A 17,752-nucleotide genomic window follows, 5' to 3' on the forward strand; every position below is an offset into this window, starting at 1 on the left:
GAAATGATTTGTCAGTGAAGAGAGATGTAGCGGGCGGCACTGTACCTCTCTCTTGCTCTCTTTTCCCTTTTCCTCGGTGTCCTGGCTAAAATCCCAGATCTGGCTCTCGCTAAAAACTTGCCACCTAATCATCCCCTGATTTAATTGGCTAAACAATGTTCTCTCCCTCCAGTGGAGCTGCTCAGTGGCCAACAATAGAGGACTGTGGTTGTACTGGGCAGCTCCCAGGTGTGAATGTGTATGAGTGTGAAGCAGGGCGTTCCTGCAAAAGAGCATCCGTGCTCAGCGAACCTACCCTGGGTAAACAAAGGTTAAATAAGAAATAAATAAATAAAATTAATTTATCCCCTCTCACGTTTTTTTTTCCTTTCCTGGTGTCTGTCTCTCTCTCTCTCTCTCTCTCCCATTGGGCGCGCGCGGGTCAGGTGATGCACATGTTTAAGGGCTGCCGGAGGGAGGACTCGGCCCCGCACGTCTACGGCGTGGCGCAGGCGGCGTACCGCAGCCTGCTCACCACGCGCCAGGACCAGTCCGTGGTGCTGCTGGGCCGCAGCGGCAGCGGCAAGACCTCCAACGCCCAGCACCTGGTGCAGTACCTGCTGTCCATCGCCGGCAGCTCCGGGAAGATCTTCTCCGGTGAGCGTGGGGAGGGGGCGGGCAGGCAGGCAGGGGGGATGGAGGTGGGGGGGGGGGGGGTGTCTAGCAGGGAGAGGGCCGACTGGTGGGTGGAGAGGTTAGTGGGGAGGGGGCAAGCGGGGGGGGGGGGGAGCGCAACAGGGAGGCGGCAAGCGGGGGGGGGGGGGGGGGGGGGCTGCTATCCTGGAGAGGGCGGGCAGGGGGGGAGCTCAGAGGGGAAGGTGCGGGTGGGGGGAGTACAACAGGGAGGGTGTGGGCGGGGGGAGCACAGCGGGGTGGAGGAGTGTAGCATGGTGGGGGGGGCGGAGTTGTAGGAAGCAGCAGCGCATCGTAGAAAAATGAGGAACGTACCACACGTCCTGCCCCATGCTAGCTCTGCGTTACCCATAGACGGACACGCCCCCCTTCTGATCCCCCCTACTTTCAGTCCTTTTTGCGGGGGTGTTTGCTGAGAAGCACATTTAAAAAATAGGCGTCCGGTATTTATGCTAATGGAATGAAATTTCATGCCGATCCAAGCAAACACGGGCGTATAAGGGGGAGTTTAATTACACGAGTGCGTCAAAATAAGCCAATGCGGTGCTGGGCGTCAAAACTGCTGAAACGCGTCAGACATTCTCTCCTCTTCGATATTTTGAGCAGGCTTAGGCTAAGACTCCAATGGCCCTTTGACTGAAAAGGGGAGGGGGGAACAAGACCCCTTTGAAGTCATTTGCCTACGGAAAGTGTCAAGGCCCAAATATCTTATGTTCTCCCCAAAGCTGTTCACAGAAATGTGATGACGTTTTCGGGGGGGCATGCGTCCGTTTACGGGTGAGATCGCACGCGTCACCGGCGACGGCCATCTTGTTTTCCTCTTGGGAAGAGAGTTAGTTGACCTTGCAGGTCACACGTGTGGGTTTAGCTACCACTTTTTTTGCCTTGTTTTCAAACTTTTTGTTTTCGGGTGAACGGACAGGGAACGACACAGGCACGCATTTTTTCCGAAAACAGTGACACCGCGTCCGTATGCGGGTACCCTGGCGCCAGTGCGGTGCTGTCGAGAGATTCGTCCTCCCCCCCGTTTACCCCACGGTGAACGGGCGAAGACGCGGCCGACGCCCTCGTGGAGGGGGGGCCCCTGCAGAGTGCCCCCCCCCCCCGTATGCGGGGCTGCCCCCCATCAATCCCGCCGCACCGCGGGCAGCAGACGGAGAGGGGGCGGGGGGCGGATCGATGTCGGCGTGCGGGCGAGCGGGCGGGGGGGGGGGGGGGGGGTGATGGATGGAGACGAGGCTCTTGGGTAATTAGGCCCGGCTTATCAGAGCGCCGCGCTGCCCATTAGCCTCGGCTCAATAACCAGGCCCGCGGCGTCCATCATCCGGCCCTCAGGACCAGCACCTTATCTGAGTGACAGGGGGGTTGAGTGGTGATGTCACTTCCTGTGGCACTGCAGGGGGGTCACGTAGCAACAGCAGCTGTCTGAAGTGGTCTTTTTTTTAGCACACCTGAGAGGGGGGAAACTGCAGTTTGTTTGATTGGTTTTCTGCTATCTGATTGGTTCCTGCTAGTTTCAGCCAGCCTTAAGTTGTAAATCGATTGGTGAGTTGGCATGAATCACTGCCTCTAATTGGAGCTGCTGCATCTACACCAGATCATGGCTGCTGCTGAGAAGCGGGAACTGACTGCTGGTTTATTAGCCGAGCGCGTCTGAGGGCTGGGGAAATGTGTGAACTCAGGGTGCTGTAGAGTGTCTGATGAGGCTCAGGGTGCTGTAGAGTGTCTGACGCTGAGGCTCAGGGTGCTGTAGAGTGTCTGATGAGGCTCAGGGTGCTGTAGAGTGTCTGATGAGGCTCAGGGTGCAGTAGAGTGTCTGATGAGGCTCAGGGTGCAGTAGAGTGTCTGATGAGGCTCAGGTGTGCTGTAGAGTGTCTGATGAGGCTCAGGGTGCTGTAGAGTGTCTGATGAGGCTCAGGGTGCTGTAGAGTGTCTGATGAGGCTCAGGGTGCAGTAGAGTGCCTGATGAGGCTCTGGTGTGCTGTAGAGTGCCTGATGAGGCTCAGGGTGCTGTAGAGTGTCTGATGAGGCTCAGGGTGCTGTAGAGTGTCTGATGAGGCTCAGGGTGCAGTAGAGTGTCTGATGAGGCTCAGGGTGCAGTAGAGTGTCTGATGAGGCTCAGGGTGCTGTAGAGTGTCTGATGAGGCTCAGGGTGCTGTAGAGTGTCTGATGAGGCTCAGGGGGCAGTAGAGTGTCTGATGAGGCTCAGGGTGCTGTAGAGTGTCTGATGAGGCTCAGGGTGCTGTAGAGTGTCTGATGAGGCTCAGGGTGCAGTAGAGTGTCTGATGAGGCTCAGGGTGCAGTAGAGTGTCTGATGAGGCTCAGGTGTGCTGTAGAGTGTCTGATGAGGCTCAGGGTGCAGTAGAGTGCCTGATGAGGCTCAGGGTGCAGTAGAGTGTCTGATGAGGCTCAGGTGTGCTGTAGAGTGTCTGATGAGGCTCAGGGGGCAGTAGAGTGTCTGATGAGGCTCAGGGTGCTGTAGAGTGCCTGATGAGGCTCAGGGTGCTGTAGAGTGCCTGATGAGGCTCAGGGTGCAGTAGAGTGTCTGATGAGGCTCAGGGTGCAGTGGAGTGTCTGATGAGGCTCAGGGTGCTGTAGAGTGTCTGATGAGGCTCAGGGTGCAGTAGAGTGTCTGATGAGGCTCAGGTGTGCTGTAGAGTGTCTGGTGAGGCTCAGGGTGCTGTAGAGTGTCTGATGAGGCTCAGGGTGCTGTAGAGTGTCTGATGAGGCTCAGGTGTGCTGTAGAGTGTCTGATGAGGCTCAGGGTGCTGTGGAGTGCCTGACGCTGAGGTTCAGGGTGCAGTAGGGTGTCTGATGAGGCTCAGGGTGCAGTAGAGTGTCTGATGAGGTTCAGGGTGCAGTAGGGTGTCTGATGAGGCTCAAGTGTGCTGTAGAGTGTCTGATGAGGCTCAGGGTGCTGTAGAGTGTCTGATGAGGCTCAGGGTGCAGTAGAGTGTCTGATGAGGCTCAGGGTGCAGTAGAGTGTCTGATGAGGCTCAGGGTGCTGTAGAGTGTCTGATGAGGCTCAGGGTGCAGTAGAGTGTCTGATGAGGCTCAGGGTGCAGTAGAGAGAGGTTCAGGGTGCTGTAGAGTGTCTGATGAGGCTCAGGAGTGCTGTAGAGTGTCTGATGAGGCTCAGGTGTGCTGTAGAGTGCCTGATGCTGAGGCTCAGGGTGCAGTAGAGAGAGGCTCAGGGTGGTGTAGAGTGTCTGATGAGGCTCAGGGTGCAGTAGAGTGTCTGATGAGGCTCAGGTGTGCAGTAGAGTGTCTGATGAGGCTCAGGTGTGCAGTAGAGTGTCTGATGAGGCTCAGGGTGCAGTAGAGTGCCTGATGAGGCTCAGGTGTGCTGTAGAGTGCCTGATGCTGAGGCTCAGGGTGCAGTAGAGAGAGGCTCAGGGTGGTGTAGAGTGTCTGATGAGGCTTAGGTGTGCAGTAGAGTGTCTGATGAGGCTCAGGTGTGCAGTAGAGTGTCTGATGAGGCTCAGGGTGCAGTAGAGTGTCTGATGAGGCTCAGGGTGCAGTAGGGTGTCTGATGAGGCTCAGGGTGCAGTAGGGTGCCTGACGCTGAGGCTCAGGGTGCTGTAGAGTGTCTGATGAGGCTCAGGGTGCAGTAGGGTGTCTGATGAGGCTCAGGGTGCAGTGGGGTGTCTGATGAGGCTCAGGGTGCAGTAGGGTGCCTGATGCTGAGGTTCAGGGTGCAGTAGGGTGCCTGACGCTGAGGCTCAGGGTGCTGTAGAGTGTCTGATGAGGCTCAGGGTGCAGTACAGTGCCTGACGCTGAGGCTCAGGGTGCAGTAGGGTGTCTGATGAGGCTCAGGGTGCAGTAGGGTGTAGCTCAGGCTGGCTGTGGGGTGACCGCCTGCGCTGTGTCTCCAGTGGAGAAGTGGCAGGCCGTCTACACCATCCTGGAGGCCTTCGGGAACAGCGCCACCCCCATGAACGGGAACGCCAGCCGCTTCTCCCAGATCGTCTCGCTGGACTTTGACCAGGCCGGCCAGGTGGCGTCTGCCTCCATTCAGGTACACGATCGAACATGCGCGCGCACACGTACAAGCACGCACTCACACATGCACACACATGTATGCACTCACAGACACACACACACAGACACACTCATGCACAGTCACACACACCTGCAGTATAAACATATACACACAGGCATGCGTGTAAAAATAGACATGTATGCACATGGAGACGCACAGAGAGTATTGCACGTTAAAAAAAAAACTACAAATTTGTAGCAGTCTAGTCTAAAGTTTAGGGAACTGGGCTCAAGGATGGTGGGTTTGAATCCTAGCCGGGGGACTGCCCTTGTATCTTTGAGCTGTATAAAGTTATTGTGTAGCAAAATGTACAGTTAATTTCCAAACTGTACACGTACGCTCAAACACACAGATATATTCAAACAAACACACATGGGCACACACACACACACACACAGTTATACACACAGAACATCATATTGTATTGACAAATGTGCTAAGAACATCATGGCAGTGAATTTAGCATGTTCTGTACTGTCTGTGAACCTAATGTACTCAGCCCTTTAGCATGCTCGAAACCTTTTAGCACACACAGTACCAATAACACCACCAATAATTGGTGGTGTTATTAGCTTTTGCGAGCGCTGAAAGGTTTTACACGCGCTACGAAGGCCTTCGCGAATCGGGCCGGGTAAATGCTAGCGGCTAACATGCCTAGCCTAGCGCGTTCCCTCCGTTTGCTGCAGACGATGCTGCTGGAGAAGCTGAGGGTGACCAGGAGGCCGGAGGGGGAGGCCACCTTCAACGTCTTCTACTACATGATGGCGGGAGCGGACAGCTCTCTCAGGTAGGGACCCGACCGTCTAGCTCCACAACCAAATAAGACCCGTTTGCCTGTCCGCGTGTACGTAAAGCACGTGTATGTAAACACAGCCGCGTGGACCGCCCATGGAAGGCTGTTAAAGGTGTTCATGGGAGGAGTGCAGGGAGGTGGCGGGAACGTTCCGGACTCTCCTCGTCTCACGTGGGTGTCCGTATCGTTCTCGTCACGTTCCTGTGTCTGTGCTCTGGTACGTCGGTGGTAACGGCTGGAGAGATAATGGCTGCTTCCTCATTCTGAGTTGGAGTTAACTTTATTAGTCATGTTTTGAAAAAAAACATGAAATTTGTCGTCTTGGTGCACAGGCAGGGAAAAAGACGGAAACAACATCGTACAACATCATACATCGGCAACAACATCATATATAACATAGTCATATCGCTGACGTGTAGAACATAAAATAAAATATAAAATGCATAAAATATTATACTACTGCTGCCCGGAAACACTGGGATCTCATCTTTGAAAGTGTTTTCTGCAGAGTTAGCCGCTAAGGAAGCCTTTCGGCTGGAGGCTGTAGGCTGGAGACGCTATAGCACGTCGTCGTGGGGGAGGAATGTTGAGGGATGTTGCGCTCACAGCCCTGTACGCCCGGCTCGTTAAAGCCGTTCTGCGATTAGCCAATCGGGCGATCGTTCTCTCCCGCGATCTTTAGTACGCCGAAGGCCCTGGGACCCAAGGCCCTAAGACGCATGGCTCTCTCATAGTTACTGTTGTCATGGCTACATGTTTCTTTTTTTTCTTTTTCTTTTTTTTTTTGGTCCCCTGCAGGACGGAGCTGCACTTCAACCACTTTGCGGAGAACAGCGCGTTCGGAATCGTGCCTGCGTCTAAGGTAGCTCCGCGGGGTCGCGCGGCTCAGGCTCGCCGCCTTGCCTTTTTATGATAATGTCGACATTTAGAGCTCGGCTAAGAGCAACAGACTCCCCCGCCTCTCCCCCCCCACCCCCCCCTCCAAAATTATGCATTTTTCAGAGCTTTGTATGTGCAAATGGCTTAAAGGGTGAATACATCATTATATCCGTGTGGGAAATGTGACTTATTTGAGAGTCAGAATGCAATTGTTCTATTATTCTGAGAAATAAGGGTTAATTGCGTATGGTTAATATGTAGCAAGTGTAGCGTATGGTGGGTGGTGGGTTGTTTATGTCTGTATGTGGGGGGGGGGGGGGGGGGTTGGGGGGGGGGGGTGTATGAATATTTGTAACTTACTTTTGGGGGGTGTATGAATATTTGTACACTTTTTTATATCCTGAGGCAGGGATTGATCATATAGTCATATAGAGAATGATGTGATGTGTATAGGTACACACAGGTGTATAGGTGTGTAGGTAGTGCTATATTTCCGCAGTGATATGCACTACAGTGCACTGTATCCGTGACTGGTGAGGTGTTCACCAGGACCAGATAGCAGGCAGTGTCACAGAGACGCTTACTGAAGTTCCCCAGACAGCAGCGGCCTCACTTACATCAGCCGGCCATCAGTCCTGCCCCGATCTCGGCTGGAAACGACGCGCGTGAGAACGTGGGTGTGTCGCGCTTCGACGCGCGTGAGAACGTGGGTGTGTCGCGCGCGGTCCCCCTCTCCCCTGTCACTCAGAAGCCCAAACGCCCTCTCTCCCCTCCCCCCCTGCGTCGCAGCCTGAAGACAAGCAGAGGGCGTCGCAGCAGTTCACCAAGCTGCAGGCGGCCATGAAGGTGCTGGGAATCACGGGAGAGGAGCAGAGGGCCTTCTGGCTCATCCTGGGGGCCATTTACCACTTAGGGGCCGCAGGGGCCACCAAAGGTAAGACCCCCCCCCCCACCCCCCCCAGGAGGCCAACCCCGACTCTGGTCTCTGCTGTTGTATGAGGCAGACTCCTCTCGTCTCATCAGACTCGTCTCGTCATGTGCAGTTGCGTACTTTTGCATGTTTACGCAGATAACCTAGCATAGACTGCATGGTTTTTTAGCTTAGGCTTTTTGAAGAACAAAAGACTCCTAAGATGTGCACGCGCTCAGACGCTCATTAAAAAAAAAAAAGCAAAGAGAGACAGGAACAATGTTTGCTAACTGCGCACAAAAAAAGAATCTTAAATTTGGAAAGCTGTTTAATTTTGGGAGCCTGGTTGCGGAGCCGAATGCTGTTGGCTCGGTTGAGCCCCTTGTAATGAAAATGGCTGTCTGTGAAGCTGGAATGTTTGTTCACCCTCTGATATTGCCTCCCTCCGCAGTTTCAGTCGTAGATGGATTTGGTAATGAACGTTTTAATCACTCAGCTCTTGACTACTCAATCTCCCGAGTCTCTCTGTGTGCCTGCCTGTCCTCCCACACTGCGTGTGGACCCCTGTGACTGTTCTCTGGTCCTGCCACACACGCAAAGATGAATACACAAACTCACACACGCACACTCTCAGACAAACACACAAACTCACACACGCACACGCGCAGATAAATACACAAACTCACACACGCACACGCGCAGACAAATACACAAGCTCACACACACACAGACACACGTGCACGCACACAAGCACAGACAAATATACAAGCACTCACACGCGCATGCAGACACACGCGCAGACACACGCACACATACACACACACGCTCAGGCACACACAGACACACACGCACACACATACACAAGCACGGACAAATACACAATCTCACACAGACACACGCACAGACAAATACACAAGCACACAGATGGAAACACTCATACACGCGCACAAACACGGACACACAAACAGACACACACGCAGACACAAACAAGCACACTCACAGCACTGATACGCACAGATATGATACATGCCCACAAATACGCAAACGCATACCTGCATGCACTTACTGTACGTGCACACGCATACGTGCGGATACACGTACACGCCCCACACGTCTGCTTGTCCCTGTCACACGACACGCAGGGCAGACCTCTCTCCCAGTTCACCTCACCTTTCACCCTCTGTTGAATTATTCTGCAATCAAGAAAGCGAGAGATTTGCTCAAAGCGCCAAGAAATCAAGTCCGCTGCATCCTCCAAACAAACGAATTTGCGCAAAGCCGTCCCAAGTGATTGTAATCGGGTTCGCGCGCACTCTCTGCTGGTTTTTTAGCAGTCTGTGCAGGGGTAAAAAAATGCTTTGATGATTTCATCCTCTCTGCTAACCGAATCAGCGTTCGCCTGGTTTGCGCACATCGGCGTGCGTTTGACTCCTGAGCGCTCGCGATAATTAAGCCCCGAGCCCGGGAACATGCTTCTCAGTCGAGCCGGAACCAAATTGTGCGTGGTGAAAATTTCATTTCAAAAAAAAGGTGTGCTTTAACCTGAACCGCGGCTGCGTTTTTTGTAGAGCGTTTAAATGTTTGTTAGTTTTGTAGTTAATCAACAGAAAGATTTCACGGTTAATTACCGGTGTGTTTAAAGACAGCAGCCGGTGAAGCTCTCGTGTTGTAAAACGGGAGGTTCCTGAGCAAGAAGAGCAGCGTGGGTAGAGACGCACCAGCAGGGGGCAGTGTTGACATTTCTGTCATTGTAGTAGATTAATAAAAGACGGGAGAAGTTACAGGGAAATTATGATTGTTTATTGCCGAAGGTTCGGCGGTCTGTTCGGCTCCAGGTGAACAGACGTAACTGATGTGAAATTAGAAAGGAAGTTATTCGGGGGGAAGTGCTCAGTCCGCACTGAGCATCGCACCGTCAGCGCAGAACTCGGTGTGAAGTTAAGGGAATCAGAAGATGACGCTAACGCGTTCGCACACACCTCACATCCGTCCCGGCCTCTGGGAAGCATGGTCCCCCGGCTTCTGTCTGACCGTGCTCTGTGTGTGTGTGTGTGTGTGTGTGTGTGTGTGTGTGTGCGTGGCACGGTGATGACTCGCTACTTTCTGCTCTCGTTCTGGCCCATGGGGGGGGGGGGGGGGGGGGGGTGGTAATTGACAGAAATGTCAAGAGTAGTGCTGTGTCTCTGTTCTAACTACTTCTCTTTCCTCGCATGTTGCATGCTGTTCCATTGCAATGCAGAGGCGGACGAAGGTAAAAAAAAAAAAAAGAAAAAAACTGGGAAAAAAGACCCTTTGTGATGTTTTTTTTATTGCTTTCTTAATGCCATTATCACTACTCCCAGACATATTGTCATTTGCATTTTAATTGTTTTTTTTTTTTGTTTTTTTTGTTGTTAGTGTTGATGGTTTTTGCGCTGTCTTCACTTTCATCACCTTCAGAAACAGGTTTTTTTTTCTCTCCCCCCCCCCCCATCTCCCCCCCTGATGTCTTCATAACGCGCTGCCTGGCGCACAGAGCCCGCGGAGGCCGGCCGTGACGCCCGTCTGGCTGTCTGACGGCTCCCGCGCTGTTTGCTTTAATATCACCGCCGTTCTCCCGCCCCCCCCCCCCCCGACCGAACGGGAAAACTTGTTAATATTGAAGCGCTTTTCATCGCCGCCTCTGTCGGCTAGAATCTTCCCAGGTTTTTTTTTTAGTTTTTTTTTTATTTAAACCAAACTTCAGGCTCCTTTTCGAACAAAAGGGGGATGCGGAAGACGCAGTTTTTGTTTGCGCGCTTTGTAAGAGCCGCAAAAAAAAAAGATTCCGAATATTTCGGAACTTGCCTTCGAGGCGGGCGTGTGCTAAAGCAGCACAGGCGATGGCCTTTCGTGTCGCTCTTCGTACCGAACGTGTTTTTTGTTTTGACGTCGTGTCCCCGTCGTGTCTTGCGATACAGGAAGTACTTCTTTATTAATGGCCCTCAAGCTGGACGTAGTGTTGCTGTGGAAAACAAATTCGGCTCTTTCGTGCGAACTGAATGACGTGAAACGACGCGTTTGCGGAGAAAAAAAACTCGCTATTTACTTCTGCCGCCGCTGTGTCCCCACCCCTCCTGGCTGAACTGGCTGAGACGTTCGCACACCGATGTCGATGCGGACATGGCCTGCGACTGGTCTAAAATATCACACGGGTTGCTACATTGGCTGTGTCCCATCTCTTCGTCTGATTGATTGAGGACGGACGTACCATCTTCTATTTTTCCTTGTATCGTATTTGCATGCGCAAAATAAAAACAACTTTTAGATAATCAACGTCCATCCGTCAAAGTTTCCACAGCCACAGCCATTGTTTTCTGTGCTTGGTGCGCCAACCTTTTCTGTTTTAACATAGCATACAAACATGAATGTTGTACACAATTATTCAGACCAAGCACACTTTATGGGTTATAGCAACGAAGCACTGAAAAAGAGAAGATGTCACTTCCATGTTTCCCGTGGTTATCACAGACGCAGAATCTGAATCTACACCCTCAACTGGAGTGTCACCAGCAGACACACGTTTGTATGCAGCAACATGTTCGCCTGCTTCGGAGTACCCATAATGGCCCTTAAAATGTCGTATGGGATTATTAAATTGCCTGCATTAGGCTCCCCCCCCCCCCCCATTCTTCTCCATTTACCGTGGGTAATTGTGTCCATTTTCATTGGTGTGTGTCATTAGAGTGTATTCCATGGATGGAGTATCAACCCCAGGGCCAGCAGCCTTGTTCCAGTCACACAATGGCAGTCCTTCGGTTTTCAGTGACTGCCTTAGAAAGGCTGGCTGCGCTGCTCTGGGTTGTTGCTGCCTCCTGATGCATGCTGGGAAGCGGGTGGGCAGGCAGACGGGCGGGCGGGCAGAGGTGCCTGACGGCTGTGTGTGTGTGTGTGTGTGTGTGTCTGTCTGTCTGTCTGTCTGTGTGTGTGTGTGTGTGTGTGTGTGTGTGTGTGTGTGTGTGCGTGTGTGTGTGTGTGTGCGTGTCCTCCGCAGCCGGCCGCAAGCAGTTTGCTCGTCACGAGTGGGCGCAGAAGGCGGCCTACCTGCTGGGCTGCACTCTGGAGGAGCTCTCCTCCGCCATCTTCAAGCACCAGCCCAAGGGGGCGCTGCACAAGTCCGCCTCCTTCCGCCAGGGGCCCGACGACTCGGGCTCCGGGGACGGCTCAGGTGAGGGGAACCGCCGGACCCGGCCGGATCGGTCCGACCAATCGCATCGCAGCCCGGTCGCGTTCCGAAAAGCGGAACGGGCCGCTCTCTTATTTCAACCCTTCAGGTTAGAGTCGAGCAGCATAGTTCACCACGTTCGTCAAAGACTGGTGTAAAAATAAAAAAGGTTTCGGGCGCTGCGTGCCTGAACGTTTGAATCTGTAGCTGGGAAAACGTTGAGTGCAGTGGTTTAATGATAGTTAAACTATTCTGTGTACAGAAAATCAAGGGATATTCACAGGTATAAACAGATTAATTGTAAGTTGCCTGTCACAAACAAGAAAAGTGTCTGTCTGTGTATTCACAAAATTGGCCCTCTGGCAGGTGACGCAAGTGAAATGAGGTAAATGCTCGCTGTGCTGGATTTCGCACAAAGTTTGCCTTAATGGTTTTTGGAGTTTTTTGTACGAGACTGCAAAAAATTGTGAGGATGGAAAGCAGATGAACAGAGGAACCCGACCTTGTGCGATTTATCAAAGCCGGCTGCAATTGTGGCAGAGTTAATCTTGCCTTTTTTTCCCCCTGACCGGGGGAAAGTAGACCTTCTGGTCTGATAGCAGGTCTTGGTTGTGCGGTGGAGTGTGGAGACCCTTGGTTTGTGTTTCCTCGGTACGCTCCGTAAGGCATTTTTTAATGGTGCGTGTGATGGGGTTTTTACGAGCGGCCTTGTGTCCTGTGCTGTCCGTCTCTCTCCCCCCCCCCCCCCAGGCTCCAAGTTCACGGCCCTGGAGTGTCTGGAGGCCATTGCGGCCAGCTTGTACTCCGAGGTCTTCACCCTGCTCATCTCCCTCATCAATCGGTAAGGCCGCCTGGCCCCGCGTGGGCGAACGCGCCGGCACCGGGAGGCCCTGAGCTCGTTTCCGCCACGGTGGCTCCCCGGTGGCAGGGGGGGCGGAGCGGGCTTTATGAGTCACGGCGAGCCGGTCTTCTCTCCGCGCTCGTCAGGATCGTTCGGCTGCGTGTTTTCGTAGCGCTCCGTTGGCAGCGTCGGACTCCTGCCCCCTGGGACCTCCTGGCCCTTATTAAATGTGTGCAGTGTCTTTCTGTTGCTCCTCTTCTTTTTCTCTCTGTCTTTGTGGTTTTATACGCTTTGCCGTGTGCCTCCCTCTCTTTGACTGACGCTGCGGTCTGTGACTCAACGCTGTTAGCGTGTCTCGGCGCTGCGTCTGTGACTGGGTGTCTGTGCCTGGTTGTCTGTGACTGGGTGTCTGTGGCTGGTTGTCTTTATCTGGGTGTCTGTGACTGGATGTCTGTGTCTGGGTGTCTGTGACTGGATGTCTGTGACTGGTGTCTGTGACTGGGTGTCTGTGACTGGGTGTCTGTGACTGGTGTCTGTGACTGGGTGTCTGTGACTGGTGTCTGTGACTGGGTGTCTGTGACTGGTGTCTGTGACTGGGTGTCTGTGGCTGGGGTGTCTGTGACTGCTGTCTGTGACTGGGTGTCTGTGACTGGATGTCTTTGTCTGGGTGTCTGTGACTGGGTGTCTGTGACTGGTGTCTGTGACTGGGTGTCTGTGACTGGGTGTCTGTGACTGGATGTCTGTGACTGGTGTCTGTAACTGGATGTCTGTGACAGGTGTCTGTGACTGGGGTGTCTGTGACTGCTGTCTGTGGCTGAATGTCTGTGTCTGGGTGTCTGTGTCTGGGTGTCTGTGACTGGATGTCTGTGACTGGATGTCTGTGACTGGTGTCTTTGTCTGGTTGTCTGTGGCTGGGTGTCTGTGACTGGATGTCTGTGGCTGGGGTGTGTTTGTCTGTGATTCTGACTCTGTCCCCCTCACGTGTGACTCTGCCTCAGAGCTCTGAAGTCCAGCCAGCACTCGCTGTGCTCGCTGCTCATCGTGGACACGCCCGGCTTCCAGAACCCGCGGCTGGCCAAACGCGACCGGGGCGCCACCTTCGAGGAGCTGTGCCACAACTACGCCCAGGAGCGGCTGCAGACGCTCTTCCACGAGCGCACCTTCACCCAGGAGCTGGAGCGCTACAAGGAGGTACCGCACACACACACACACACACGCATGTGCAAGCGCACGCACGCACGCCCACAAGCATGCATGGACTTATGTGTACGCGCAAACACACACACACACACACACACACACACACAGACACACAGACTCAAACACGAGCACACACACACAAGCACACACACGCACCTACATGGACACACACACACAGGCAAGCACTCTCACAAGCACAAACATACACATGCACACACACACAAAAGCACAAACACTCATGTACACACACGCACCTACATAGACACAAACACACACACACACACACAAAAGCCCAAGCACTCATGTACACACACGCACCTACATAGACACACACACACACACACGCAAAAGCACACACGCACACACACACACACACACACACACACACACACACACATTATTCCTGGGGCTCGTGTCCCCGGTTCGGTTGCCAGGCTGAACAGAACGGTCGACGACAGGAAGACCACGCCGCTCGCTGGCTCTGGACCCCGTTCACTCGCACTTCCTGCCATCAGAACCACCGCCTCCCCGCCGGGCATCAGCGGTATCTGCTGGCAGTGCTGATCGTTCCGACTTGGAGCCAAGATGGCTCCTGTTTCCCCTCCCTCTCCATCCACACAAAATGGAGCGAGTGGCAGATTCGGCGCAGTGCTGTTGTCCCTCTGTGCCAGAGCGCCGCCGATGGCTCCTGTCTCCTGGGCAGGAGCGGTATGGAAGAATCTGGCCGTGGCGATGGCGGTGGTGGCAGCGGCTGTTTTTTTCGGGGGAGGCGGCTTTGTATCCGGGCAGGGTTTTAACACCCACCGCGGCCTGCCTCTGTGCTGCTTCAGTCAGGCTCCTGGGCTTCAGAGACCGCTCAGCCCCCCAGCTTCAGGTCTCATTCAGCCACATGGCTCCCACCCTCCCCCAGCCACCACTGTGCTGAGCGTCTCCAGGGCAGTGGGAGCTTTGGGGTGGGAGAAGGGCCCGGGAGTACAGGGTTCGGATCTGACAGCGAGCTGTGCACAGCAGCCCAGTCAGCTGACGTCATCCGCTGGCCCAGCATGCATTGCATTACACTGCGCTCATTTAGCCGGTGTTCTTATCCAGAGCCATTTAGAATAGGAGATAACAGAGAACGAGTGCATCCACCTGGATGTGCATCACTCAAGGGACCACACAGCTGAGGAGGGCCTTGCAAAGCCTTTGATCACCAGATCTTTTTCAGCCATCTCTCTCACGCGCTCGCATACTTACAAACACGCACACACACACACATGCACACACACACACACGCACACACACACACACACACACACGTACTTAAAGGTGCACACAGACACGCACACACACACACACACACACACACACACACACGTGGTGAAGTCCTACACTCTCCTTGCATCTTATTTTCCTTCTTTTCAGTGCAGGACATCTCTTTGTAACAAATCTTTTTACTGGTGGCGATTAGCTTTCTGTTGCAAATTTCAGTCAGCTCCAGTAACCAAAGTAACTGTGTCTCTAAACACAATCACACTCATTGTCTGCATGTGTTTGTTCTAACATCATAATGACAGGCAAGTTATTCCTGTGTGTTTAATTCTTTATGTCATTCCTTGTGATTATTGCAAATAAACTGTTTTATGATTTGACAGAGAAAATGTACTCCAGTACTCAGTCACAGGTCACACTTGTGTCAAAAATAGCACATTTCACAACTGAATTGTGAATTTTGTAGTGGAAAAGAAACATAACCTTCCCTTAAAAAGTGAAATTATTTTTCGAAACGCTTCTGCTTCACCACTAATTTTCATCCTGGAACATCATGGAAAACTTACATTCCTTTGAAATTTCATTATTTTTTCTTTAACAGTGAAACAAAAGTCAGTCTTCTTTGCTAACTTGTGAGCTTGGTGGTGTCCTTGACTATCACGCCAAGCAATGTGAAATTGCTGAAATTGCTAGGTAACAAAATGAGCTCTCCCACTAGCTTGTGCCTTAAGCCCACTGTCAAAACTGAGAGCGTTTGCAAGTGTGTCCCCACAGGCACAAACTCTCTTTAAAGAAACGTGTCTCAAAAGGTAATTTCACGTGAGTTTTGCAACAATAAAAATGGCCTTTTTTTTTTTTGTTGAGTACAGTAAGCGATTCAGCGAAAGTTGATTGATTAATCACCCTAGAATCTTACGGACTGTAGCCATAACCTTCCAATCACGTTGTGATCACTTCACTAATCGACCCTCTGTCCCCTTTAGGAAAACATAGAGCTTGCTTTAGATGATGTAGAGCCAAGCTCATCACTGTCTGTAGCTGCTGTAGACCAAGCATCGAGTCAAGCGCTGGTAAGACTTCACGCCTCACACACTTTCCCCCCCCCCCTCTGTGTTTCATTACCCATCAGTCAGCCTGCCGGCACTGAGCGCCGCGCCACGGGAGAACGCCGCCGCTGTGGGGGGGGCGGGGCGGGGGCGGGGCCCCTTCAGTACGAGCTGCGGCCCCGACTCCTCATTGGCCTGGCCTTTAGCCTCCGGCCGTCACTCCCCCACGCTGTCTCATTCTCCGCCGCGATCTCCCCTGACCGTGGCGGTGCGGCAGTGTGAGGAACCGTAGTGAAATCGTGGCCGGTGGGGGGGGGGGGGGTGGGGGGGGTTTCAGCGGACTGGGAGCTCGGCCTCGTCGTCCGTGGCGACCGCTCCGGCTGATTGGGCCCCCCGCGTCCTGCCCGGTTGCCTGATTGCGTGAGAGGCGGCTGGCGCGCGCCCGTTTCGGAGGGCGATTCGGAATTCGGGTGGGGGGACGGCGCTACCGGTCTCAGCCATCGCTCGGTATCGAGCTGTTTGAACATTGGCGGCGCAGTCGCAGAGCTAGCTCGTCACCCGCGTGCGTGTTTGTTATTACCGGAGTGTTTAAGCAACTTGGTGATTATTACTTGTCCAGTCTCTTCGTGGTTTTATTTTATTTATTTATTTACTTATTGGCATTTGCTGAGAGTTTCTTTTCTCTCTTTTTAAATTTATTATTATTTTTTTTTTCCAGCGGGAGTGTCTTCTCTAATTATAGCTACGGCGAAGGCTGTTTATTACTGTCACGTCTGATCTGTTCTTTTCTGTGCGCGGACTGAGCCGTTATCGACGGGTCTGTCACCCAGAACAAAGGCGTCCGGCGCGGGCTCCTCGGCGGGGCGACGTCGATCCCTCTCTCCGCAGACGCTTTTACTCGTCAAGCCTATCGGCGTGACAGATTGGGATCAGAGGAGCGCAGGGGCGAGCGGGCGCCCCGGCGCAGAAAAATTAAAAAAGATGACGGGGTGCGCTCGCTTCGCTGGGTCCTTTTGAACTCTTGTACGCCGTCCCGCACCGCGCCGCACCGCTGAAAGCCAGGGTTCGGGCCACGCTGGTCACAGACGCCACGCGTGCGATTGGACCTTTTTTTCGTCCGCGCCGCCCTGCTGTTTTACGGATGGCAGAGCCTCCCGCTGCCCGATCGGAGATAAAACGAGGAGATGGATAAAAAGCGTAGGTAAAGGAAAGTAACCTGCAGCTAAAACGTGAGGCGACGCAATGATGATGAGACACAGCGCAATCTCCTGAACTGTCCTAGCAGCGGAGCGCGCCCCCCCCCCCCCATTTCCACCCCCAATCCCCCCCCCCCCCCCACCCCTGGTTGAGAGTATCAGGGCGGCTGTGTGCCTTCTCCCTGTGGTGGTGGCGACGGTAGCATGAGGGCAGGCTGCAGCGCGTGCGTCAGGCTGGCGAATCGCGCCGTTGCGTTGCGTTTGTACGCGTGTGGAAGGCGTGGCCCCCCAAAGCCTCCGGAAGCTTCCGCGGCCGTCCCCTGATTCGCTGGCGGCGGCGGCTGAAAGCCTCCAGAAGCGCGGCGGTCGCTGCTCAGCCGCGCGAGCGTCCGTCTCCGTCTCCGTCTCCGTCTCCGTCTCCGTCTCGTTAGCGCGTTCTGTTTGCGTCCGCACTCCTGAGACACCCCGCCATTACCGCATCAGCACCTGGCAGCGGGCCAGCCAGAGACCGGCGAAATCAGACTGCCTGCTTTTTTTTTTTTTTTTTTTTAATGTGAGAATAGGATCAGAGGTTATGCACACTGTTTAAAAAAAAACAAAAAAAAAACAGAGCATCTCCAGAGGAGTGTGCAACATTAGCACATACACAGAGGCCTTTTATCGTGTTATTATCTCTTCCTGTTATGGTTCTCACGCCGCCCCTCTCTCCCCGCGAGCCCTTAATTGGCCCTCGCCGCGT

At 53.5% G+C, this 17,752-nt stretch overlaps 1 protein-coding gene across 8 annotated transcripts in view; it reads left to right on the plus strand.

Annotated features, from left to right (window-relative positions):
• LOC118236447 (unconventional myosin-XVIIIa-like) overlaps positions 1–17,752 on the plus strand; it is a 132,377-nt gene that overhangs the window by 58,067 nt on the left and 56,558 nt on the right. For 4 of the 8 annotated variants that reach the window (XM_035434840.1, XM_035434841.1, XM_035434846.1 and 1 more), the window contains 11 exons: positions 426–636; positions 4,548–4,690; positions 5,401–5,501; positions 6,306–6,369; positions 7,176–7,320; positions 7,748–7,768; positions 9,536–9,547; positions 11,309–11,482; positions 12,230–12,320; positions 13,319–13,511; positions 15,755–15,841. In XM_035434840.1, coding sequence (XP_035290731.1) covers positions 426–636; positions 4,548–4,690; positions 5,401–5,501; positions 6,306–6,369; positions 7,176–7,320; positions 7,748–7,768; positions 9,536–9,547; positions 11,309–11,482; positions 12,230–12,320; positions 13,319–13,511; positions 15,755–15,841 — 1,242 coding nt within the window. The remainder of the gene's footprint in view (positions 1–425; positions 637–4,547; positions 4,691–5,400; positions 5,502–6,305; positions 6,370–7,175; positions 7,321–7,747; positions 7,769–9,535; positions 9,548–11,308; positions 11,483–12,229; positions 12,321–13,318; positions 13,512–15,754; positions 15,842–17,752) is intronic. The other 4 variants (XM_035434842.1, XM_035434843.1, XM_035434844.1 and 1 more) reach the window with 2 other exon arrangements.

Source organism: Anguilla anguilla, chromosome 9 (genome assembly GCF_013347855.1).
Source record: "Anguilla anguilla isolate fAngAng1 chromosome 9, fAngAng1.pri, whole genome shotgun sequence".
NCBI classification, from domain to species: Eukaryota; Metazoa; Chordata; class Actinopteri; order Anguilliformes; family Anguillidae; genus Anguilla; species Anguilla anguilla.